Here is a 15,668-nt window from a genome sequence, read left to right as displayed (position 1 = left end):
AATATGGTTGTGGTTTTTGGAGGTCAGTCACCTCAGTCCCAGGATACTGCAGGAATTCCTCAGAGTAACGCACTAGGCCCAACCATCTTCAGATACTTCATCAATGACCTTCCTTCCAACATAAAGTTAGATGTGAGCATGTTCGCTGATTATTGCACAATGTTCAGCATAAAACATTTCTCAGACACTGGAATAGTCCATGTGTACAAGCAGCAAGGACTTTGTGAGTGTTTCCCACCCTACCTCCTCCTCTAACCAACCCCCCCACCCCACGGTGGTTGGGAAGCGGGAGCAGGGGCCTGTCGTGAAGGTGAGTGAGTGCCTTTAAATTTGCTTACCTTTCAGCGGGAGCAGGGTTTGAGGTAATATCAGGTAAGCTCTTCTTTCTTTTTCTTTTTCTTGTTTTTTTTTAAATCTAGAGGTGATGTCAGGGAAGGCAGTACAATGCTCCTCCTGCAGAATGTTTGAGGTGAGGGACGCCGTCAGTGTCCCTGCTGATTTCATCTGTGGGAAGTGCACCCAACTCCAGCTCCTCAAAAACCGTGTTAGGGACCTGGAGCTTGAGCTGGATGAACTTCGGATCATTCGGGAGGCAGAGGGGGTCATAGATAGGAGCTTCAGGGAAGTAGTTACACCAAAGACTGGAGATAGGTGGGTAACTGTAAGAGGGACTGGGAAGAAGCAGTCAGTGCAGGGACCCCCTGCGGTCGTTCCCCTGAGTAACAAGTATACCGTTTTGGATACTTGTGGGGGGGACGACTTACCAGGGGTAAGCCATGGGGTACGGGCCTCTGGCACGGAGTCTGTCCCTGTTGCTCAGAAGGGAAGGGGGGAAAGGAGTAGAACATTAGTAATTGGGGACTCAATAGTCAGGGGCACAGATAGGAGATTTTGTGGGAGCGAGAGAGACTCACGTTTGGTATGTTGCCTCCCAGGTGCAAGGGTACGTGATGTCTCGGATCGTGTTTTCCGGGTCCTTAAGGGAGAGGGGGAGCAGCCCCAAGTCGTAGTCCACATTGGCACTAACGACATAGGTAGGAAAGGGGACAAGGATGTCAGGCAGGCCTTTAGGGAGCTAGGATGGAAGCTCAGAGCGAGAACAAACAGAGTTGTTATCTCTGGGTTGTTGCCCGTGCCACGTGATAGTGAGATGAGGAATAGGGAGAGAGAGCAATTAAACACGTGGCTACAGGGATGGTGCAGGCGGGAGGGATTCAGATTTCTGGATAACTGGGGCTCTTTCTGGGGAAGGTGGGACCTCTATAGACAGGATGGTCTACATCTGAACCTGAGGGGCACCAATATCCTGGGGGGGAGATTTGTTAGTGCTCTTTGGGGGGGTTTAAACTAATTCAGCAGGGGCATGGGAACCTGGATTGTAGTTTTGGGGTACGGGAGATTGAGAGTATAGAGGTCAGGAGCACAGATTTGACTTCGCAGGAGGGTGCCAGTGTTCAGGTAGGTGGTTTGAAGTGTGTCTACTTCAATGCCAGGAGTATACGAAATAAGGTTGGGGAACTGGCAGCATGGGTTGGTACCTGGGACTTCGATGTTGTGGCCATTTCAGAGACATGGATAGAGCAGGGACAGGAATGGTTGTTGCAGGTTCCGGGGTTTAGGTGTTTTAGTAAGCTCAGAGAAGGGGGCAAAAGAGGGGGAGGTGTGGCGCTGCTAGTCAAGGACAGTATTACGGTGGCGGAAAGGATGCTAGATGGGGACTCTGCTTCCGAGGTAGTATGGGCTGAGGTTAGAAACAGGAAAGGAGAGGTCACCCTGTTGGGAGTTTTCTATAGGCCACCTAATAGTTCTAGGGATGTAGAGGAAAGGATGGCGAAGATGATTCTGGAAAAGAGCGAAAGTAACAGGGTAGTTGTTATGGGAGACTTTAACTTTCCAAATATTGACTGGAAAAGATATAGTTCGAGTACATTAGATGGGTCATTCTTTGTACAATGTGTGCAGGAGGGTTTCCTGACACAATATGTTGACAGGCCAACAAGAGGCGAGGCCACATTGGATTTGGTTTTGGGTAATGAACCAGGCCAGGTGTTAGATCTGGAGGTAGGTGAGCACTTTGGAAACAGTGACCACAATTCGGTGACCTTTACGTTAGTGATGGAAAGGGATAAGTATACCCCGCAGGGCAAGAGTTATAGCTGGGGGAAGGGCAATTATGATGCCATTAGACATGACTTAGGATGTGTTGGTTGGAGAAGTAGGCTGCAAGGGTTGGGCACACTGGATATGTGGAGCTTGTTCAAGGAACAGCTATTGCATGTTCTTGATAAGTACGTACCAGTCAGGCAGGGAGGAAGGGGTCGAGCGAGGGAACCGTGGTTTACCAAAGAAGTGGAATCTCTTGTTAAGAGGAAGAAGGAGGCCTATGTGAAGATGAGGCATGAAGTTTCAGTTGGGGCGCTTGATAGTTACAAGGAAGCGAGGAAGGATCTAAAGAGAGAGCTGAGACGAGCAAGAAGGGGACATGAGAAGTCTTTGGCAGGTAGGATCAAGGAAAACCCAAAAGCTTTCTATAGGTATGTCAGGAATAAAAGAATGACTAGGGTAAGAGTAGGGCCAGTCAAGGACAGTGGTGGGAAGTTGTGTGTGGAGGCTGAGGAGACAAGCGAGATACTAAATGAATACTTTTCGTCAGTATTCACTCAAGAAAAAGATAATATTGTGGAGGAGAATGCTGAGACCCAGGCTATTAGAATAGATGGCATTGAGGTGCGTAGGGAAGAAGTGTTGGCAATTCTGGACAAGGTGAAAATAGATAAGTCCCCGGGGCCGGATGGGATTTATCCTAGGATTCTCTGGGAAGCCAGGGAAGAGATTGCTGAGCCTTTGGCTTTGATTTTTAGGTCATCATTGGCTACAGGAATAGTGCCAGAGGACTGGAGGATAGCAAATGTGGTCCCTTTGTTCAAGAAGGGGAGTAGAGATAACCCCGGTAACTATAGGCCGGTGAGCCTAACGTCTGTGGTGGGTAAAGTCTTGGAGAGGATTATAAAAGATACGATTTATAATCATCTAGATAGGAATAATATGATTAGGGACAGTCAGCATGGTTTTGTGAAGGGTAGGTCATGCCTCACAAACCTTATCGAGTTCTTTGAGAAGGTGACTGAACAGGTAGACGAGGGTAGAGCAGTTGATGTGGTGTATATGGATTTCAGTAAAGCGTTTGATAAGGTTCCCCACGGTTGGCTATTGCAGAAAATACGAAGGCTGGGGATTGAGGGTGATTTAGAGATGTGGATCAGAAATTGGCTAGTTGAAAGAAGACAGAGAGTGGTAGTTGATGGGAAATGTTCAGAATGGAGTTCAGTTACGAGTGGCGTACCACAAGGATCTGTTCTGGGGCCGTTGCTGTTTGTCATTTTTATAAATGACCTAGAGGAGGGCGCAGAAGGATGGGTGAGTAAATTTGCAGACGACACTAAAGTCGGTGGAGTTGTAGACAGTGCGGAAGGATGTTGCAGGTTACAGAGGGACATAGATAAGCTGCAGAGCTGGGTTGAGAGGTGGCAAATGGAGTTTAATGTGGAGAAGTGTGAGGTGATTCACTTTGGAAAGAATAACAGAAATGTGGAATATTTGGCTAATGGTAAAATTCTTGGTAGTGTGGATGAGCAGAGGGATCTCGGTGTCCATGTACATAGATCCCTGAAAGTTGCCACCCAGGTTGATAGGGTTGTGAAGAAGGCCTATGGTGTGTTGGCCTTTATTGGTAGAGGGATTGAGTTCCGGAGCCATGAGGTCATGTTGCAGTTGTACAAAACTCTAGTACGGCCGCATTTGGAGTATTGCGTACAGTTCTGGTCGCCTCATTATAGGAAGGACGTGGAAGCTTTGGAACGGGTGCAGAGGAGATTTACCAGGATGTTGCCTGGTATGGAGGGAAAATCTTATGAGGAAAGGCTGATGGACTTGAGGTTGTTTTCGTTAGAGAGAAGAAGGTTAAGAGGTGACTTAATAGAGGCATACAAAATGATCAGAGGGTTAGATAGGGTGGACAGCGAGAGCCTTCTCCCGCGGATGGAGGTGGCTAGCACGAGGGGACATAGCCTTAAATTGAGGGGTAATAGATATAGGACAGAGGTCAGAGGTGGGTTTTTTACGCAAAGAGTGGTGAGGCCGTGGAATGCCCTACCTGCAACAGTAGTGAACTCGCCAACATTGAGGGCATTTAAAAATTTATTGGATAAGCATATGGATGATAAGGGCATAGTGTAGGTTAGATGGCCTTTAGATTTTTTTTTCCATGTCGGTGCAACATCGAGGGCCGAAGGGCCTGTACTGCGCTGTATCGTTCTATGTTCTATGTTCCCGAGGTGCCCATGGTGTGACTGGTCGCACACAGGGCAGCTCCTATTCGAAGGCATAGATCCAAGCTCCCTTTGCCCAAAAATGGAAGAAATTTCTACGCGAAAGTGCAGTTGCAAGTTGAAGGAGATGTTCCCCCGGGTGTGGCATGTCTGCTGGTTCCAGACCCGGCAGAAGAAGGTGAAAGACATGGCCAAGGAGCTGGAAGAGTCCTGTGGTCAGGGCCGGCTCAAGGTACCGGCAACTCGGGCAGTCGCCCGGGGCGCCATGTGCTAGGGGCGCCGCGTAAAAGACTTGGGTACCGTGCATGCGCAGTTGGGCCGGTGCCAACCAGCGCATGCGCGGTGGCCGCCCTCCCTCAGGCCGCCCCGCACAAACATGGCGGATGGATCCAGGCTCGCTGGTGGTCACTCCGCCCCCCCCCCCCCTCCGGCCCCCCGCCCCCCGCCCCCGCCCCCCCCTCCCCCGCCCCACCCCAGCCCGCACCCCCCCGCCCGCCCCCCTCCCCCCCCCCCCCCCAGCCCCCCCCCCCCCCCCCCCCAAGGGCGCCGAAGTTCAGCTTGCCCGGGGCGCCAGCAACCCTAGGGCCGGCGCTGCATGTGGTGCAGCAGTTATTGGAAAGATGGCAGAGAGAGAGAAGGGCCGGTGCAGGTTGGAAAGCCCCAGATGGAGCAGTTGATGGCTTTCATCAGGGAAGAGTTCTGTCAACAAAGAAAAGATATGCAGGGGGACTGATCAAAAGAAGGGGCTGTGGCACCCCTGAAGGGCTCAATGGAAAGGGTTGAAAAGTATTTGGAGGCACATGACACGCAGATCCGGGAGATAGAGAAGGCGATGTTTGACCACAGCGATTGGGTGGTGCCATTAGAAGCAGGGGGTGGGGCGCTTGGGAGACCTTTGCAAGACATTAAGAGCAAAGGTGGAAGAGCAAGAGAACAGGTCGTGAAGGCAAAACCTGTAGATCGTCAGCCTGCCTGAAGGCGTGAAAGGCACGATGCTATGAGGTACGTCTCAAGGATGTTGGCAGAGCTGGTGGCGGAGAAGGTGCTGGACAAGGCCCCAGAGGTGGATCGAGTACACAGGTTCTAAGACAGAAGCCAAGAGCAGGGGAGCCGCCGCAGACGGTGATCGTAAGACTTCACAAGTTTGTGGAAAAGGAAATGATCCTGCAGTGTGCCATGGAGAAACACAACTGTGAATGAGCGGGGAACAAGGTCCGAATATAGAATCATAGAATAGAATTTACAGTACAGGAGGCCATTTGACCCATTGGGTCTGCACCGGCCCTTGGAAAGAGCACCTTACACAAGCCCAAACCTCCACCCTATCCCCGTAACCCTACTTAACCTTTTTGGACACTAAAGGCAATTTACCATGGTCAATCCACCTAACCTGCACATCTTTGGACTGTGGGAGGAAACCGGAGCACCCGGAGGAAACCCACGCAGACATGGGGAGAACGTGCAGACTTCGTCCAAGCCGGGAATCAAACCTAGGACCCGAAGCAACTGTGCTAACCACTGTGCTACCATGCTGCCCAGTTTTTTTTCCACCGCTAAGAGTTGTCTGTGCTTTGGTCCTTCACCTCCGGAGAGGGCCGACCAGGACCGCAGCCTGGCACGGCCCACCACCAGTGAGAGACTCGCTGGTTACCAGTCGATCATCACAAATGATAAAAAAGGGTTTAACTGTTGTCAGGGCACTCGCATGGCATTGCGCGTGGAGGCGGAATTTAACGCTGGAGCCCTACCTTGCCTTCACACCCCGCAGCCAACACATGGAGGTGTCTGCCACCACTGGCTGCCGGTGAATTGAGCAAGAGGAAGACACACGTGAGCCCGAGTCGGGTGCAAGCCAAGGGGCACCCCCCCCAAGCGATGCATGTGAGGGGGACTGGACATGCACATTCTCTCGAACGTGGCGAAAGGCAACTCGGTGGAATTGCAAAGTTCAACAGCCGACATTCAGACACACGAGTCTTTAAACCGCTACCCTCGAGGTGACCAGCCCGCAGGAGCCGGAGGGGGAACGTTTAGGTAACCTACAACTGTGAAGGGTGAGTGACTCGAGAGTGACCACAGCTTTACCATGGCAGGAAAGAGAGCAGGCTCTGCCTCACTGGTCCAGTCCCTGCGGAGTCACAATGTGGCTGTTCACCGGCTTCCCCATCGACGAGCCGCCAGGCAGCACCCAAGCTCGCACAAGCTCCCTTCGTTTCGACTGCAGATGTAATGTTGCAAGACGGACATTGGAGCTGAACTGGCAAGACGGCATGCTGGATTTAACAAGGCCAAGGTGGTGCTTTATCGATGACAGATCAGATTCAGGGTGCTCTACTTGGCAAACTGTGGGTAACATATGAAGGCTGGGAGTACTTTGAAACCCCAAAGGTAGCCAATGACTTCATTAAAGAGCACAATCTGGGGGAGAACTGAACTTTATTGGTAGACGGAGGAGCCCGCACTATGAGGTTCAGAGGATACGGGTAGAGTGGGGATGGGAGAGGGCGGTTTCTTCTTCTTGCTAGGCGCAAGGTTCTTATTGGGTCAACTATTGTTGCAGTGGTAATAAATTTGTAAGGGGACAGTTGTCCCCACCCTTCTGCTGCCTGTGGCGATGTTTTTTTTTCGGAGGAGGCGACCTGTGGTTTTGGTTGTGTCTTTGTTTGGGTGGGGGAGGATGAGGTCCCCGGGGAGCCTTCCACACACCTCAATGAAGAGGATGGTGGGGAGGTTAGTAGGAACCTTTGGGCAGGACTTGTGAGGCACTCTCAATTACGACGCGAAAGTGAGGTCAGTAATCAAAGGCTTTAATAAACAGAGAACAGGGCAACACCCAAGAGAAGTATGCTCGCAAAATGGAGTCTCATCTTAAATACTGTTTCCAGGGGGCGTAGCCAGAGGCGGAGTCCCCCCCGGGTTCCAAGCCTCTTAAAGGGGCAAGGTATTAAAGGTAAATACCGATCATCACATTCACCCCGTTTAAAAAAAAAACACATAGTCCGTCGGGGGTGAAGTGTTTTAAATTATAAGTTCAGTCTTTGTGGTGGTCTGATAGTCCGTGTTGACTTTCGCTGCTCCGGTGGTGGCGCCGTGGATGCGGTCGGTTCCGATGGTGGTCTATCCGGGAGCACGGTTGACTGAGTCTTTGCCCGCCTTGGAGAGGGGGGGGTATCAGGAGTGATTAGGGTGGCCGGTGCCGGTGCCGGCTGGGGGGCAGGGGGCGCTATGGGGGGGGCGCTGTCGAAGCCGGCGGTCGGTGCGGGGCCGGGAGCCTCGGTAGAAGGGGGGGGGGGGTCGGTGGGGAAAAAGTCGGGGTCGGTGGGAGGGTCGGTGGGGTCGGTGGAGTCGGTGGGAGAGCCAGCGGGTGCCAGGTCTTGCAGGGATACAGTATCCTGCCTGCCGTCAGGGTGCTCGACGTAGGCATAACGAGGGTTTGCGTGCAGCAGGTGGACCCCCTCGACTATGGGATCCATTTTATGGCTCCTCACATGTCTCCGGAGTAGGACTGGACCCGGAGTCGTCAGCCAGAGTGGAAGCGAGACCCCAGATGTGGACTTCCTGGGGAAGACAAACAGACGATTGTGAGGGGTCTCTTTCGTGGCCGTACAGAGGAGCGACCTAATGGAGTGCAGGGCATCGGGTAGGACCTCCTGCCAGCGGGCGATAGGGAGACTCCTTGACCGTAGGGCTAGGAGGACAGCCTTCCAAACTGTCGCGTTCTCCCTCTCCACTTGCCCGTTTCCCCGCGGGTTATAGCTCGTCGTTCTGCTCGAGGCGATGCCCTTGCTGAGCAGGTACCGACGCAGCTCATCGCTCATGAACGATGTACCCCGGTCGCTGTGAATATAAGCGGGGAAACCAAACAGAGCGAAGATGCTGCGCAGTGCCTGGATCACGGAGGCCGAGGTAGTATCAGGGCAGGGGACAGCAAAAGGGAAGCGGGAGAATTCGTCGATGACGGTGAGGAAATAGATGTTGGGGTTGTTGGATGGGAGAGGCCCTTTGAAGTCCACGCTTAGTCGCTCAAAGGGCCCAGAGGCCTTTATCAGGCGGGCCTTGTCTGGTCGATAGAACTGCGGTTTGCATTCTGCACAGATCTGGCATGCCTTAGTCATGGCCTTGACCTCTCCTGTGGAGTAGGGCGGGTTGCGGGGCTTGATGAAGTGGGCAAGCCGGGTGACCCCCGGGTGGCAGAGGTCATCGTGGATGGCTCTCAGGCGGTCCAATTGCGCATTGGCGCACGTGCCGCGAGACAGGGCATCTGGGGATTCGTTGAGCATCCCCGGGCGATATTTAATATCGTACGTATAGGTGGAGAGCTCTAACCTCCACCTCAGAATCTTGTCGTTCTTTATTTTGCCCCGTTGTGCGTTATCGAACATAAAGGCGACCGACCGTTGGTCGGTGATGAGGGTGAACCTCCTACCAGCTAGGTAGTGCCTCCAGTGTCGCACGGCCTCCACTATGGCTTGTGCCTCCTTCTCGACTGCAGAGTGTCGAATTTCCGAGGCGATGAAGGTTAGGGAGAAGAACGCTACTGGTCTGCCCGCTTGGTTGAGGGTAGCAGCCAGGGCGACGTCTGATGCATCGCTTTCTATTTGGAAGGGAATGGCTTCGTCCACCGCATGCACGGCGGCCTTGATGATGCCGGCCTTGATACGGTTGAAAGCCGACTGGGCCTCACCCGTCAGGGGAAAAACCGTGGTCTTAATGAGTGGCCGGGCCTTGTCCGCATATCTAGGGACCCACTGGGCGTAATAGGAGAAAAGCCCCAAGCACCGTTTGAGTGCCTTGAGGCTACGGGGGAGGGGAAGTTCCTTAAGGGGATGCATGCGGTCGGGGTCCGGGCCTAGGACCCCGTTCTCCACGACGTAGCCGAGGATGGCGAGCCGGGTTGTGTGGAACACGCATTTCTCTTTGTTGTACGTGAGGTTGAGGGCCCGGGCAGTCTGGAGGAACTTCCTCAGGCTTGCGTCGTGGTCCTGCTGGTCATGGCCGCAGATGGTGACGTTGTCCAAGTACGGGAAGGTCGCCCGTAAGCCGTACTGGTCCACCATTTGATCCATCGCCTTCTGGAAAACGGAGACTCCGTTTGTAACACCAAAGGGCACCCTGAGGAAGTGAAACAGCCGACCGGCTGCTTCAAAAGCTGTGTAGGGGCGGTCCTCTGAGCGAATAGGGAGTTGATGGTAGGCCGATTTGAGGTCAACCATGGAGAATACCCGATACTGGGCGATTTGGGTCACCATTTCAGCTATGCGGGGAAGTGGGTAAGCATCGAGTTGTGTGAAGCGGTTTATTGTCTGGCTATAATCCACTACCATGCGTTGCTTTTCCCCGGAGCGGACTACCAATACTTGGGCCCTCCAAGGGCTGTTGCTGGCCTCTATGACCCCCTCCTTTAGTAGCCGCTGAACCTCTGACTTGATAAAAGTCAAGTCTTGGGTACTGTACCGGCGACTCTTGATGGCGATGGGCTTACAGTCGGGAGTGAGGTTCGCGAAGAGGCGGGGTGGCGCAACTTTGAGTGTCGCCAGGCTGCATACTGTAAGTGGGGGCAGGGGTCCGCCGAACTGCAGTGTCAGGCTCCGGTGGCTGCACTGAAAGTCGAGGCCAAGCAGCAGGGGGGCGCAGAGTTGAGGAAAGATGTAAAGTTTAAAACGGGAGTATTTCGCGCCTTGAATTGCGAGGTCAGCGACACAATACCCCGTGATTTGAACCAAATGGGACCCTGAGGCGAGGGCGATAGTTTGAGAGTCGGGGTGGATGCGCAGGGAGCAGCGCCTTACCGTGTCTGGGTGGATAAAGCTCTCCGTGCTCCCGGAGTCGAATAGGCAGGGAGTGTCGTGGCCGTTGATTCGCACCCGCATCATTGAGTTTCGCAGGTGTTTCGGCCGCGATTGATGGAGTGTGATCGCTCCTAGATGCGGGCCGTCAGAGTCGAACTCACAAAATGGCCGCCCGGAGTCACAAGATGGCCGCCACTGCCGGTCGCACGTGTCGGGTTTCGAAGATGGCTGCCGCCAGGATGACCGTTCCCATGACTCGCACGAGGTCGATGACACGTCAGAAGTGGGCATGTCCGGCCGCAGTGCGGCCGCGTTGCGGGGTCTGTGAGGCTGGGAGTTTGATTTCTGGGCCTGATGAGGGTTTCTTTTGTGGCCTTTGGGCCCAGCCAGGCAGACCTTCGCGAAGTGCCCTTTCTTTCCCCGCAGTCGTTGCAGATCGGGCCGGGCAACGCTGGCGTGGGTGCTGGCCTTGCCCACAGAAATAGCATGGGGAGCCCCCGGAGTGAGTGGATCGTCGCGTGGCACAGGCCTGTAGCGTGGCCGAGTCTGGAGGGGATTGAGAGGGGTTCGTAAGATTCGCGGAGTACATACGGAGGTTAAAGTGGGCCGTTTCGAGAGAAGAGGCGAGCGTTACCGTGCCTTGGAGATATTCACCCCGTCTTCTAGGACCCGCTGCCGGATGTAAGATGACCTGATGCTGGACACAAGGGCGTCGCGGATATGTAAGTTCCTGTGTTCTTCAGCCGTCACTGCTTTGTGGTCGCAGTTCCTCGCGAGCGCGGTGAGTCTTTCCACGAACTCGTCCAGCGTTTCCCCGGAACGCTGGCTGCTGGTTGAGAGCAAATGTCTGGCGTGTACCTCGTTAGTAGTTTTTCTGAAGCGTTTCTTCAATATTTCGATTGCCGCCTCATAGGTCGTAACGGTTTCGATCATGGCGGAGAGTCGGTGGCTCACCCGGCCATGTAGTAAGCACAGCTTGCGAGCGCTGTCGACGTCAGACGGTGAGGAGTCCAGATAGTCCTCGAAGCACCGGAGCCAATGTTTAAAAATTTCCGGGGCTTCCGGCGACCTGCCGTCCAGGTTGAGTTTCTCTGGTTTCAGACCGCTGTCCATCTTGTTGTGTTCTGTTTATTAAATTGAGGCACTCTCAATAACGACGCGAAAGCGAGGTCAGTAATCAAAGGCTTTAATAAACAGAGAACAGGGCAGTATCCAAGAGAAGTGTGCTCGCAAAATGGAGTCTCATCTTAAATACTGTTTCCAGGGAGCGTAGCCAGAGGCGGAGTCCCCCCGGGTTCCAAGCCTCTTAAAGGGTCAAGGTATTAAAGGTAAATACCGATCATCACAACTTGCCACTCTGACAGGTAATGCTGGTGAATGGAAGTCAGGTGGGGAGATGGCCATGAGGGATGGCTGAGGGGGGAGGGGGAGTAGAAAAGGGGGAGTGGGGGGAGAGGGGGAGATGCAACGTGGCAGAATTGGATAAGCAGCGTGGTCAGGGTGGAGAAGGGGGCCATTTGGGATGGGCACAGTGCACAGGGAAATGTTTTGGAGTTGTGAGAAGCTGGAGAGGTACTGGGCAGGAGTGTTCGGGACGCTGACAAAAAATGTGGGGGAAGAGGATGGGCCGGACTCCACGGTGATGATTTTTGGGATATCAGAAAAGCCGTAGCTGATGGAGGGGAGGAAGGCTGATCTTTTGGCCTTCGCCTCTCTGATTGTCCGGCGGAGAATTTTATTGGGAGTGGCAATGGCAGCCTGGTTGGGGGAGCTATATGACTTGCTGCAGTTGGAGAAAATCAAGTATGAACTGAGGGGCTCAGCGGATGGCTTTGAGACAAAGTGGGGACTGTTTGTGGCCATTTTCAAGGGGTGGGGGGATCTGTGCAGACTGTAAAACTGTGAGTTGGGGAGCATGTTCCCCAGATTATTTATGTTTTGTAACTGTTTGAATAAGTTTGGAATAAAAAACATTTTAAAAAATGTGTAAATGGTTGCCACCTCCAGGTGAACCCCTGCACAGATCCCCTCAAGGCGAACTTAATTTTTTCCATCCCCAGGAAACTCGACATGTCCGCAAGCCACCACTCGGTCTTCGGGGGCTTTGAGTCCCTCCACGCCAATACTATTCGTCGCCGGGCTATCAGGGAAGCAAAGGCCAAAGGAGGGAAAATATGGCGGGTAGTACTGGTGGGAGGGGAGCGGGCTTGTGCAATATGTTACGATGGAAGTATTGAAAGTACGTAGATGTTTGCACATTTTTGCCTTTTTTGCTTTCTTTCTGATGATGTCTGTAACTGTTTATAAAGCCAAAAACTACCTCAATAAAATTGTTTATTAAAAAAAAATGTGTAAAAGCAGCAAGACCTGGACAATATCCAGGCTTCGATTGACAAGTGGCAAGTAACGTTTGTGCCACACAGTGCCAGACAGTGACCATCTCCAAGAAGAGAGAATCAAACTATCATCCCTTGACATTCAATGGCATTTCTCCCTGAATTGTGAATAATTGAATTCCCCACTATCAATATCCTGTGGTTACAATTGACTAGAAACTGATCAGGACTAGCCATATAAATACTGTGGCTACCAGAGCAGGTCAGAGGCTAGAAATCCTGCAGTGAGTAACTCATCACCTGAATCTCCAGAGCCTGTTCATCACCTACAAAGCATAAGTCAGGAGTGTAATTGAATAATCCCCACTTGCCTGGATGAGTGCAGCTCCAACAACACTCAAGAAGCTCGACACCATCCAGGACAAAGCAGCCCGTTTGATTGACACCTCATCCACAAACATTAACTCGCTCCACCAGCGACACACAGTAGCAGTCATGTGTACCAGCCATAAGATTCACTGCTGGAACTCGTCAAAGCTCCTTCAGCAGCACTCTTTGAAACCCATGACCACTACCATCTAGACGGACAAGGGCAGCAGGTAATTGGGACCACCACCTGGATGTTCCCCTGCAAGTCACTTACCATCGTGATTTGGAAATATATTGCTGTTCCTTCACTGTCGATGGGTTAAAATCCTGGAACTCCATTCCTGACGACTACTGCAGCAGTTCAAGAAGGCAGCGTGCCACCATGTTCTCAAGGGCAATTAAGGATGGGCAACAAATGCTGGCCTCGCCAGCAAAGCCCACATCATGTAAAAATAAAAAATCTTAAATAACTCTTTAAATGCTGCTTCAGCGGCTTTGAGAGACCAATCAATTGTATTGGGCTTTACTGGTGAGCTGGGTGTTGGGCAGAGCTTTCATGGATTGTGTTAATAGTAATATGATCCAAACTTTATCACAGCAGTCTAACATACATGTTCCTGCCTGTCTCGCGATCAATTAAACTTGTAATCAACAGGAACGCAGTAAGAATTCAGAAGCAATTTTAACTGCTAAGCCTGTTGAAGGTTAAAATTGCTGGTCATTTAAGTCTGTAACCAACAAAAGTGGAACTGACTGCAAATAAAATTTGATCTATTATTCTGAAAACATAAGTCAAAAATCCTAAGTCTAGTTGATGAATGATCACATACCAAGGTTCTTGTATAAAAGTTGAAAGTTATTTGATAGCTAGTATTTGTCACCCAGTTCAGCAGGTATTTGTTGTAATCTATTATCTCTATTTGTAATCCTTGTTCCTCCTCGTAGATAATTTCAGCCCAAAAAGTCAGTGATTGTCCCATGTCGAGATAGTACACCGGGTATTTCAAATTGTGTTTGAACTGCTTGAACGGACATGTTGGATTTTCTTGCTTCGATAAAGAACTGTAGACTTCGGTATCCAGAGGGTATATGCTGTCTTGGATTACGGAATTTACTAATTTAATTACAATAATCTGACTCAGAAGATTTGAGTAAAGGATTATATTTGAATCCTGCCGTTCCCATGTGTGTAGCTTCACCAGTGTATTTACACCAACAATCCCAAAAAGCATTGCATTGTTGACCATCTTAATAAGAATATTCAATTTATGATCTGTAATAATTGGGAAAAAAAGCACAGATTAAAATATTTAATAAGCAAAAACAATTGTATTTTCATTGCATAAAGAAATATTGCAAACTTTAAATTCTCATGTTAGTGATGGAAACCGCTCACGCACATTTGTCAAGGATTATATTGAGATGCTGGAACACTACAACAGGTCAGAAGGCACATTTGCAGTGGGATATAGAATCATAGAATCCTTACAGTGCAGAAGGAGGCCATTCAACCCATCGAGTCTGCACCGACCCTTCGAAAGAACACCCTACCTAGCTCAATCCCCCGCCCTATCCCAGTAACCCCACCTAAACTTTTGGACACTAAGGGGAAATTTAGCATGGCCAATCCACTTAACCTGCACATCTTTGGACTGTGGGAGGAAACCGGAGCACCCGGAGGAAACCCACGCAGACACGGGGAGAATGTGCAAACTCCACTCAGACAGTACCCAAGGGCGGAATTGAACCTGGGTCCCTGACGCTGTGAAGCAGCAGTGCTAACCACTGTGCCACCGTGTCATCCTATGTTTACATAGTAGCTTCCATTTTAAGTACATACTGTTGCAATCCCAGCTGATGTTACTATTATGTAATCAGGTCCCAGAGTGCAACCTAGTTGACAAACCCTAACTTATTGTTTTGTTTAGAGACATGGATGAAAAGAGTCGGAGGACTGCCGATTAATGATTAACTTTTAACAAAAGAATAAAACACTTACTAAACAAGATTAACTGTAATACACTACTCCTTCACCCCAGCTATACCTTCACAGATATATACAGATTTGCAAGTTACGAAATCTATCTTATACTCTAATGGTCTCAATAAATACAGTCCATGTAAACCAACAGGCGAAATGTGGTCAGATATATCACATTCTGACACCAAGTGACAGATGCCACTCAGTACAACTTCTGTGTATTTCTAATTTTAAATTTCTATATCCCCCAGATGCTTGTCACACTTTGAGTCAACTGGTCTCAATGGAACTCCAGCTCTCACACGAGGGTTTCCAAACTTCATTCTGGAGAACAAACTTGGAACCTTCTCCCACACAAAGCTTTCTCTTTGATACTTTCACCAAGGATCCACATCCAGAATTTCAACCTCTCCTTTCAATATTCCTCTGCCCTGGATCACCATATGCATTCCAGCTTCCACACAACACTGGACTGTGGCAACTCTCTGTGAGCTCTCTCACACAGATCATCTTCTTACATCTTTAATAACTGTACTGATCTCTTAAAACTTAATTCTATGTATTTAAATTGTATATTTATGTTTGCCCTATGTAATTTTTGCATGTATGGAATGATCTGTCTGAACTGTATGCAGAACAATACTTTTCACTGTATCTCAGTACACGTGACAATAAACAAATCCAATCCAATCACTCAGGTACCCAGCACAACAGCACACTACTGCTTCACAGGCATGATTAAGGTGTCACCAAAATTAGAAATCCTTTGGATGTCTGGATTCATGCTAGCTGACTTCTCCAGATCTACACCTTGTAGCTCTGTCTGTAACTGGGAGCCTCTTTCCCTGCCCTTTTATTTAACTTC

The 15,668-nt window shown here is 50.7% G+C and overlaps 1 protein-coding gene across 4 annotated transcripts in view; it reads right to left on the bottom strand.

The window, feature by feature from the left end:
* Nucleotides 1-15,668, bottom strand: part of LOC119975857 (cation channel sperm-associated protein subunit epsilon-like) — a 223,616-nt gene that overhangs the window by 66,625 nt on the left and 141,323 nt on the right. For all 4 annotated transcript variants that reach the window (XR_005462814.1, XR_005462817.1, XM_038815749.1 and 1 more), the window contains one exon: nt 13,653-14,095. Coding sequence is in view for 2 of the 4 variants with exons in the window: in XM_038815749.1 (XP_038671677.1) it covers nt 13,653-14,095 (443 nt within the window). In the remaining 2 variants the exon portion in view is untranslated. The remainder of the gene's footprint in view (nt 1-13,652; nt 14,096-15,668) is intronic.

The sequence above is a fragment of the Scyliorhinus canicula genome, chromosome 1 (genome assembly GCF_902713615.1).
Source record: "Scyliorhinus canicula chromosome 1, sScyCan1.1, whole genome shotgun sequence".
Classification (NCBI taxonomy): domain Eukaryota; kingdom Metazoa; phylum Chordata; class Chondrichthyes; order Carcharhiniformes; family Scyliorhinidae; genus Scyliorhinus; species Scyliorhinus canicula.
Note: the sequence above shows the minus strand (reverse complement) of the source record. Positions and strands in the feature narration are given on the sequence as shown.